Below are 10913 nucleotides of genomic sequence, written 5' to 3' on the forward strand. Positions count from 1 at the left end.
AATGATTCTATCATTCTATGCTAGGAAAGAATCCTGACACCACTGTTGTTGTTTTAGCCACGGAAATACAAATCATGCCTTTGTTAAGACCTACTCTAGTAAAGAATTATGCGTTTTGATCCGATTCCATGTAACACTAACACACACAGACTAACAGACAGGCCAATATGAAACAATGGTACTTTTAAAAATTAACCTGTATCTATAATCCCTTCTTCTAAAGAATAAGGTTACATTTTAAGACCTATTTAGATCCATTAAATCTCACTTAGCTTAAACAGGCAATTACTATCCAAACTAAAGGCAAAAGACAAATGTTGAATTTCTGTAGAAAAGATAGTTTTGTCCTTCTACATCAGATAATATATTCTTTGTAAAACGGAAGCTGTCATTACTGTAAGTACTTCACTATTTGAAATAAGACTAAAAAAAGAACTAACTGACCTGGTCCAGAAAAATACACTAAATTCGAATCCAACAGAAGTGTATTTTTTTAAATGGCATACATACTGACCGTGAAAATAATACCTGCTAAACACCCACATGCAATCATGATTCAGTGAACTCCTTCAGCATGCAAGTGAGCCTACTAAAATCAATTGACCGTTAATATACTAAAGTAGGCTGCTAAATCAGAGCCTGCATTTTACAGTACAGTATTTGCAGTGCCAGATTCTTGGTAACAGCATGTTGCAACACACCCTGCAGTGGTCTTACTTTTTCTTTCTTTTTTTTTTTTTTTAAACATCGCAAAAGTAAAACACATACAGTACATGGTGACATATCTAAACCCTTAATGCAGAAAATGCTGGTTTATAATAGGGGTCCTCCAACTTACCTGTGGCTTGGCAGAAGAGATGAAAGGGTCCCCGGACACTAACATGCTGTGCCTGGTCACTTAGGAAAGGTGGCAACAACATGACCTTTACAGGGTCTGTGCTAGACCAAACATCAGGCTGGGTACTGGTGGGTGAAGGAGGTGAATCACTTCCCACACAGGACAAAAAGGAGGTACCAGTAGGAGGGAAAGGTATAGGAGATGAGGCTGTGTGACAGAAGAGGATAGAAAAGAAAAAAAAAGAGGGTACTAAGGAAAAAAGTTGTGAGAAATACATCACACATACTGAAGAAATAATGCAAAAATACAAATGAATTTTAGAAGAGCAATAAGAGGAAGTGTCCCCAGGCCCCTAGAGAAGAGTGTCTTCCTCCTTCACCCATGTTTCTTTTTCCATCCTTTCAGCCTCCCTCCCCTGGGTTATAACCCATTCAGCTAAAGGCGAGAAGAGAATCTGCTTCAAATTGATTACAGAAATTTTCACTTTTCCCCCTTAAAAGAAACTACAAGGAACATTAGTACTTGCAATATGGAAAGCAGTGTCATTGTGTCAAGTTTCATAAAAGGCAAGATGTAATACAATTTATTTTAATATTTATTCTGTTATATGTACATAATTAAAAATAGAAAAATAAAACCAAACTGAATCTTATAAAATATAAACTGTTTACACTAAGATGGTCTAAATTATGTTTGCATGGAAATTCAACATAGAAAAGCAGCCCAGGCATACTGCTATTTACTGCTAAAATGTATTCTACTTCTAGCAATATTTACAGAAGGATGCAGTGAGAGGAACAACTCTTCAGGACTGTACCGCACAAAATGCTTTTACAGACAAACAGTGCTGCTGTGAACCAGGCTGAGAACAAATGCACACTTTCACGTTTGCAGGCATGATTCACACAAACAGTTCAAATGGCTGATTGTTTGAGCAGCTCCAGTTTCAGTCTCCAGTTGCATAGGAGATTGGAAGGTGTCATCCAGAAAGGGTGACGCTGCAAAGATTTGTCACAAAAAGAAGCTGAGTTATTGCTGAATCTGAAAAAAAGAAAGAAAATCGGCAATGTTTTCTCATCAGGCTGTATCCTAACAGTCCATTCCAGCGAGTCACTAGCTGAATTATTGTAGTTAATTCTTCTCGATTCCTCTTTCACTTCCACAGTGCAGAAAACCTCTCTCCGTGTCACTGCTAACTGACAGCTGCTTGCCTGTACTGTTTCATTAAAAAAAAAAATTAAAATCCAGTTTTGTATAGAAAATAGAATGTGACTATCTCCAGCTTGCTGGCTAGGGGGTGGAAGAAAAAAGGAACAGCATTGCTAAATCTACTATTTCCTCCCTCCCTGCCCCACTTACTCCATGTTTTGTACTGATACTGTTGTACCTAATTTTCTAGAAAGCAGCAGAGAAAAAAGCCTTTAAACAAGATTATCCCTGAGAGTCTTACACAAATCAAGCCAACGCTATATCCCCATTATACCTTAAAATCTAAGATACTTAAAAAGCAGTTAAAAAAATTAACTTTAACCAACTAAAAAGACCTAGTGTGCCAAAACACAAAGCATGAAACTAAAAATAATCACTAGAAGCAAAGAAAAAAATGTCCCAATCTGGACAAAAGTCTGTAATTTACCAATCTGATAAACTAAACTTAATTTCCAATTTGGAATTAAAATGAGACTAGGTCTTTTTTTAATGGCAGCTAAATATGTGTAGACTGAAGTACTTTTTAAAGCCAACTGAATTAGAAAGTTACTTTTATCCTATGGAAGAATAGGGCTCAAGAACAAGCACATAACTGTTCACCAGAGCAAAGTGCTCGTTGGGGAAAAACCGAGAACAAATGGTGATCTGAAACTGGCCATTTAAAAAAAAAAAAAGAGACAGTACAATACAAGATGCTATGGTCTGCAGACAAGAACACCGCTTCTCTAATCTGGCGAGATCTGAACACAAATTGGCTTGCTGTACAGCGTAAGCATGTAAACCCCACTATGGCTCAGCTGTCACACCCACGCTCTCCGTGCTGAAATAGCTAGCCGCAGGACCACAGCTGATTTCCGCCACTGAAGTGGACGATTGGGTCCTTCAGTCTCCCTCTGCGTCCGAGTCAGCGTACTTGAGCTCACACTTGACATCAAAGGGCTTGTCCTTGGCCTCTCGGGAAGCCTGCGAATCCCCAGGCTGCAGGTGGCCATTCCCGCAGTCAGGCTCAGTCTCGTAGCCAGTGTCGTGTGCCGGCTTCGGCTGCTCCCCGCTCTGGTGGCTGACGCTGCCTTGCTCCACCAGTGTCTCCTTCACACTTTGCTCGCAATCAGAAAAATCCGACTTTGTTTTCTTCTTACCAAGCAGGATGAGAGCGCGAAATTTCAAGCACTGCCCTGGCAAGTACCCTTTGTAACAGTTGTAGGAGAGCAGGCACAAGAAGAGAATAAAAAAGAAGAGGAAGAGGAACATCAACAGGAAGTTATCATTTGACTTGAGGAACATTGTCTTTTCCGGGACTGCGTCAGGAATTGAATTGAAGAGCTCTGTGTTGGAGGCTGCACTTGTTAGGACAGGTCCAATGGGCTTTGTTACTACCCTTGCTGTTGTTACCGGCACCATCTGAGTGGTTGAGGTGTGAGCGGTAGACCCCTCGGTTGATACAGCTGACACTTTTGGCACATCGCTATTACCTTCTGTTGGTGCAGCTGCTGCAGTGGGGCCCACTGTGGTATGCTGGATCTTTTTCAGTTCCAAAACATGCTTAGCCAGCACTTGAGAAAACTTCTTATTCTTCACTTTTTCTTCTGACAAACACTGGTAAACACCGCTGTCTCCTTCTGATAAATTGAAGATGAGCAACGCTTTTTCCAGCAGACGGTACTTGGGGCTCTCCACTCTCAGCACATCGTCTTTGAACTTCCAGACTACCTGTGCCAGATTGGACTTTTGAGAACACTTGAGTTCTGCTGTGCTCCCATGCTTGAATGTATGCTGTAGGGAATTCTCTCTTACTTTATCTGGAACATCAAAATAAATGTGCAGAGTATCAGCAATGATTCCCATTTGCTCTAGTCTGTACAGTTTCACGAGACTGTGCTACGGTCTTAACAGCAATGTAAAGATTAGAGCATTCAGATTACCTCACAAGACCAAGATGACAGCATGCAAGAATCTCAGTGAAATACCAAGCTATAGCTGCGTGCGAGACATCAAGACAGACTAAGAGATAGGACACCTCAAGCTCTAAGACAGCCTCCACTTCTAGACAAAGATGAGACCTTGTCGATCCGCAACTGAGCGTGCATCTGAGACGAGTCAGTGTTTGAGACAAGATGCTGAACTTGAGATCACTTTATATGCGATTAATGCATTTTAAGTAAATCAGCAACTACAAAATTTCCAAGAAGAAATTGAACAAAGTGCTGTTACTCAACTTAAACTCTCTTTAAAAAAAAAAAACCACAATAAACCCAGCACTTATGACACACCCACAATGCAACACCATAAATTAACGAAAAAACTAACAAGCAAAACTCTCATGGCGGCCCATGCTTTGCTTGGATTAGAAACAAAAATGGAGTAAATCAAACTCTTAAGAGCTTCATTTACTGCAGTACAAATATCCTGTAACACTACTCTTCTTTAAGATCTCCGTGATCTGGTGGCAGCAGCACACACTATAAAGAAAGGACCTGTGGTTACTTGCCTTAAAGCACTATGGAGGGTGCTTCAGCTGCTCTGTATGATGTTCTGAGTCCCCCTCCCCTCTCACCATAAAAACAGCTTTTTTCAGGATCATTTCATCTGATCCAGCAGCAATAACCAAGCACTTATCAAGGCTCACAGTAGAATGTCAAATGCTGTATCACAGAGACAGAGGCCTCTGCACTAGAAGTACTTATGGTAAATATTGCTTTCATTCACAAGTCGCTGTTGAGGTGCCCCCATTCATTTCAGAGGTTTGTGCACTGCACACTGAAATGTATACAAACATAGACATTTTAAGACAACATGCAGGCTGTACAGATGCTCAAGTATTCAAAAGCAGAATCTCATACCTATTAAAATATAAATAAATGTCCAAATAATCACAAAAACCAAGCCAAACTAAATGCAACTCTTTCACTACTCCATCTAGACACACTGTAAAACAGGTTTTCAAAGACTAACTCACCAGAACAAGAAGACGCATCTCCACCTATGTTCTGAATCCAATTCCTGTAAAAGGAAGTTCAAGCATTACAACTTCACATTTTGCTTCCTACAGCATGCCCACCCTCATACTAAGAAAGATTCATCCTATCTAAATAGCACAAGCAGACATAGATGGATAGGAAAAAGTCTGTATTTGAAAACATTCCATTAAAAAAAATGCCAGTTATCGGTAAGGGGCAAGGCTGATGCAATATTGATTGCAACGGTAAGGTAATCAAAGGCTACCATTACCTTTCAATTTCATTTTCTTTAAAAGTATCAGTGCAGGAAGCTTCAAGGGGTTTCCAAGCACAGTAAGGATCCCTTGCTAAAACACAGTCAACACAAGTGGTGTACTTGTCACAGAATGCCACTGGAGACTGAACCACACCAGAATTTGAACCAGCATAGAGATATCTTCTGCCCTAAAAAAAACCAAAGCACAACAAAAAAACCACAGCAAATCACTTTCTCAAAGCCAAACAATCCAATTCATGAAACAATTTGAAAGTTATTGAAAGTAAAGACTTGCATACATACAGCCATGGTTGTAAAAACTGGAGCGTTAAAGGCAATAAGCATTTGTTTAGTTTTTATTTCTAGAGAGGAAAGAAAGGAAACCTATCTTGAAAAATATTCAGCGATGCTGAAGTGCAGAAAGACAAAAGAACAAGAACTTGAAATAGATGCAATGTATGGAGAATGGAAAGTAACCGCATCTAACCGTGGCTTTATCACACAGTTTTTCCACAAATATGAATGCACCGACAACCCTCGTATGAGGCAAGGTAAGCCTGCACTCATGACAAGGCTGCAGTAGGCACACGCAAGCCTGAACAGGCAAGGCTTGCTGTACGTGGGACCCACTCCTGTTAACCCAAAGCAGCCCTACCGCCTTCAGCTCTTCTACTAGCCAGTCTCTACAGCCACATCAACACGGCCTTATAAGAGTCAAATGCAGCTGCCTACTTGCTACTCAAGGTGAAACACTGGATAGTATTCAAACGAAACAGCACTGTCACAACACCTAGCAAGAGGGGGATATAAACAGAATGGCTGTTTGACCCACTGTTGCTGGGAATCCCAAAAAAGTCTCACATTAAGCATGGCAGGAAAAGACCATACTCATCCTAAATATCCTTCACATAACAGGCAGGCAGCTGCCTCATTTCATTCAAAGCTCAGGGAAACCGATGGCTAAAGGTAAACCATGAGTTTACATATTATTATGCAAAACCTCGAGAAAGGGGCCTGCACTGCAACCCAAACCCACCAATGACCAATCCTCTAGTCCTCAAGAGGCTATGCATACAAAGCCAAACAGCACACTCCATCTTGGCAGTGGGTTGGCTTCTTCCTGAGCAGAATACCGAGTGGATTTATCAGCACTCCACTGCAGTTGTCATGGCAAATGAGCCGGATCCAACCACAGAGTGGCTTTTCCTGTACTGCAGCCAAACAGACCTTAGTATGTAGAAATGTACTCAGGGGTTGTGTCTGTAGTGAAACTGCTTGACTCCAGCAGAACGAATATGGTCACAAAGTGATGGGCAGACATCAAAGATTTCTGGTAGAGAAACATTCTTCAAAAACCTCATGTTCATGGTGCAGACTTTTGGTCTTGACATCGGAAACACCCTCAAGAAAACAACTAACAGGGCATCTTAGGGCTGAATTTAGGTTTCAGGGCTCACCATCACTCTTTCACTAAGCATGTAAGGAAGTTTTGCCATAAGAACTCCAAACAGGTTAGACTCTTTAATGCAATGATCATGAGAAATCTGTCTTACAATTAAGCTAATAAACGATGCATTCTGACTAGCAGCAATCTCTAGAGGAAGCTACAAGACCAAGCACAAATCAGTCTGGATCTGTCTCATATATGTAGTGTGCAGACAGCTTTCAAGGAAACTCTTGACATTGGCAGATGAAAGACAAAACTGGATCAAAAAAGAATCTGTTGGCACTGCTGGAAGATGGACTTTGAGATAGAATTAAACTTCAGAGACATACATTCAAATGCAGTCTTTCATCCTGAAATTTAACTTAAATTAGCGTTAGACTATGCTGGAGTGCCCACAGAAAGAAGTCTGCAGCATTGCAGGTGTACAGCTTTCTAGGAAAAGTTTCCCACTCTACCGGAAAGCTCCCCTAATGCACCGAGTACTGCTCATCTCTCCAGTGCTCTGCTAGCTAACATTCAAGCAAACAACACTGCATATACGTTGTAGTGTCTCGGCATGGTTCCCAGCTGGAAAATCCGTGAGGTCAGAGAACATACAGCAAGCTGAGCAGACCATTTAAAAAAAAATAGACACATCTTTCAGTCAAGCAGCTGTTATAAGGATCTACTATAGGCTCATCTGACTCTGCCCACTACCCTCTAAACAAGGTGAAGGTATACGGGAAGGGCCTGGAGACTACTGCAATAATGTGTTCTGGAAGGACTCTGACTCCAGAGAGGTCTGAAGCCCACCATCAGGGTAACAACTGTTACCCTCTTGTGGTTAATCCATTACTATGGGGTGCCACTACACGTATCACAGGATCAGCTCTATGAAGGATTTCAGCAGCAACTGACTATGATTGATACTGTGATGTCCAAGGAGGTAGAAATTTGTGTTTTCACACTGGGGAGTAGAAGTAATTCCTGCTTGAGTAGTATGGCCGACTATACAGCTTTCATGACTCTAGCACCTGACCCAATCTCCAACTCTTCATCACCGAAAAGGGCAGCTGCTTTTATGGAAATGTACTGGGCAGCACTGCTTCATTGTGCATGTTAGTTTTATGTGTCAAAAGTTATTCTAGCAACACGGAAGTCTTCCCTTGCAGAAAGCACAAGCTGTTAACTCTCCACAATGCCATGCAGGAAGCAGTGTTTGTTTCAGTCCTAAGCTTTGAGAGAAGTTTCTTTGTGAAAAGACAGTGCGTTCCCTATGCAGCCCCTTGCCATGTCTCACACTGCCTCCTTCCAGGATATTCTTGAGGAACTGAGAATCTGACACCTGGATTCAGAGTGCATAAATTCAGTGCCATCATTTCTACACTAACCTTGGCTACCAAGTGTGTTCTGAAACTGCTAGATCATGTGTCTTGGGTATCAGGTTGTAATGCCTATCCCTTCTGTTCCACTCCCCAGAAATGGGGGAATCATAAATATGCCAGCCTATGAACGATCCCGCAATTTACCCACAATTAGAAGAATGGGCATTAGCATATTTATTAGTAGAGCCATCTATCATTATCTTCTGTTACAGGGCAAATACTGAAACATCCTGCCAAAGCAAGGCATTTGAAGCTTTTGTTGCACATAAAGCAGAATAAAACAGCAAACGTGTTCTCTATATATATATACACACACACACACAGAATATATACACAAATATATATTGTAATTTGCTAGTGTGATGCATCATATAAAAAGGATACAAACATCTTTACTGAAATCTATGGTCACAGAAGTTTTTAATCATGGATTTTTATTTTTCTATCAAAAGCATACTCTGTCCTCAAGACTTCATTGTATTATAAGCATGAAAAGACAAATAAGTGTGCACAACAGGTTTGAAAAAATGATGGCATAAAGCTCTCTTCCACCGAGTTGATCATTTTGGCATGCAAAATTTTATTAAATATCACACAAAAATAAAAGCTGTTTCTAAGATACTCTGGCAGTATTCCTGTATCGCTAGCTGCAGGGTATTTATTGATCACTGGCTAGCTACTGAACGCCAGTGTTACTTACCAGACACTTCAAAAGAGTCATTCTTTCCTTAAGAAACTCTGAAATGTTTCCAGTTGAGGGGTTTGATGCTACAAGCCACTGATTAGGGTAACAATTTCATAGACATTCACAGATCTGCAGGTCTGAGTAACTACGGCCAGAAGCCTAACTAGCGTACAAAGTACACAGAGTGATTATCCTCCCACTGTCACAAAACCACTCCAGGATCAAACCCAGTGACTGATAAATAGCGCAGAACGACCGCTGGGTTTGGAGCCTGCGGCAAGGCCTGTGGCCCCCAGCTGGAGCTGCAGCTGGTGCCCTGCCAGACAGACAGGACCTCATCAGAGGTCCTCACCCCTAGCCGCACCAACATGACTGCTCTCACGATACATCTACCATGCAGGAGCCAGCGAGGTTTGGGACAGCAGAAACCAATCAATTACATAATGATGAGTCCTTCTGCTAGACAACTGTTCCCTCTGCTTAGGTCTATGTCCTCAGAAAGATACACTGCTCCTCTGCTAAATCCCCGGCAATTTTTCCTCACGGATTTGCAATGGCCACCAGGGGTCAGGATTTTTACATTACTCCTAACCTGAAAACTGGTACCTTGAAACACATTACAGCTTCTGCACATGGAGTCCGAGTGAAGACCTGTACACCTGTGCCCTCGTCACCCACTTTCCCTGTATCTACAGGTCTTCAGAAGCTTCCCACCTACCAAACACACCGAAATGTGGTGCACAATATGTGACATTGCTGCATTGCGAAGAGTTGCAGATGCAGCCTTTGGGGCTGTGCACGGTGATGGTCTTCTTTCATCATGACAAGCTTACAAGGTGGTACTAAAGTACAAAGGTACTTGTTGGACAAGTAAAAGGGTATTAATGCTGTGATGCTTATAGCACTTACTTTTTTGGATGAAAGCAAGAGAGTTTGGACTGGCTCAAAGTTTGGGAAAAGCTGTGTTTCTTCAATAATATGCATTCCATTTTCATAGCTGATAGCTTTATGCAGGGCGCCGCGATCTGAAACAACAAAGCAATACATTGAAGTAAGATCCTAAAAATAAAAAAGCAGGAAAAAATTGCACACCTGCTATAAGCTGTCTCAATAATCTGCTTGCTGTTCAGCTGACAACTTCACATAACTCTTGTGCCAGTGGCAACCATTAAACCTGCCATTATAAAGGTGCTCTGAGCAAGAGATAACATTTTGCGACAAAGAATGACCACTTACGGATTATCTTATGTGTGTTTTTGCTGCACTCATTGCAGTTTTGCCATTCTTTTCCCACAATACTTTTTCGAAGCACCTAAGATGCTCCACTTACTCACCATGGCCCCTTACTTTTTAATGAAAACACTAGCTGGTGTAAAAGCACTGAAAATACAGAAATCCCAAGAGTTCCTTAGAACGTACTTCAGCCTAAAGAATCAGTGCATTAAAAAAAAAAAAGGCATTTTACAGAACTCACCTGTACTGATGAACATAACATCATATATGCTGCCATTGAGCACTCTGACTCTGTCTACTACAATCTGAGTATACTTCACATCTCGTTTTACTAGTCGAGGTCTGTCTCCCATTGGAGTCACTGAGTCATCCATTAGAGGATGATCTTTAACAAACTGCAGTGTTTTGTCCGGTAAATTCAGAGTACTCATGTAGTTTGATGCTCTGGCTTCATTGTTTATACACTAGCCAGGGTGAGGGGAGTGGAACCAAAAAAAAAAAAAAAAAAAAAAAAGAAAAGATACGACCAAATTATATCACTTACTTGTACAAAAATAGAGACAATTAACAGCAGCTACATGCATTTTCTTCTCTGCATTATTTTGGCCAGTAAGCACACCTTTACATTATACTCATTCTACTGAGGAAGGTCCTCAGGTCTTGCAGCACTTTGGCTTCTGTGATGTACTAATCCCTGAGCTTCAGACTACGTTTTTGTTTGGGCCCAAAATACGCTTTAGGAAAATACTCTTTCTGCACTCTCATGCTTCTTGAGTACTTTTAACTGTCACCTCATTCAGCAGTAGCAGCAAGATGACTGCACGGAACACTCAAAAGTAAGAAAAGTGTGAAAGAGACCCAACACTATGAACATTTTAATTTGCACAGCCATGCATTGCATTGGATAAGCCTGCTGAACCTCCT

The 10913-nt window shown here is 41.2% G+C and overlaps 1 protein-coding gene across 1 annotated transcript in view; it reads right to left on the minus strand.

Moving 5' to 3' along the window:
- Window positions 1-2929: 2929 nt before the first annotated feature.
- Window positions 2930-10913, minus strand: part of SEMA4D (sema domain, immunoglobulin domain (Ig), transmembrane domain (TM) and short cytoplasmic domain, (semaphorin) 4D) — a gene marked incomplete at its 5' end in the record, with an annotated part of 8798 nt that continues 814 nt past the window's right edge. The window contains 5 exons of the mRNA XM_010296463.1: window positions 2930-3846; window positions 5004-5047; window positions 5276-5448; window positions 9666-9781; window positions 10231-10453. Of these exons, the coding sequence (XP_010294765.1) occupies window positions 2930-3846; window positions 5004-5047; window positions 5276-5448; window positions 9666-9781; window positions 10231-10453 (1473 nt within the window). The remainder of the gene's footprint in view (window positions 3847-5003; window positions 5048-5275; window positions 5449-9665; window positions 9782-10230; window positions 10454-10913) is intronic.

This window comes from Phaethon lepturus, unplaced genomic scaffold (genome assembly GCF_000687285.1).
Source record: "Phaethon lepturus isolate BGI_N335 unplaced genomic scaffold, ASM68728v1 scaffold37871, whole genome shotgun sequence".
NCBI classification, from domain to species: Eukaryota; Metazoa; Chordata; class Aves; order Phaethontiformes; family Phaethontidae; genus Phaethon; species Phaethon lepturus.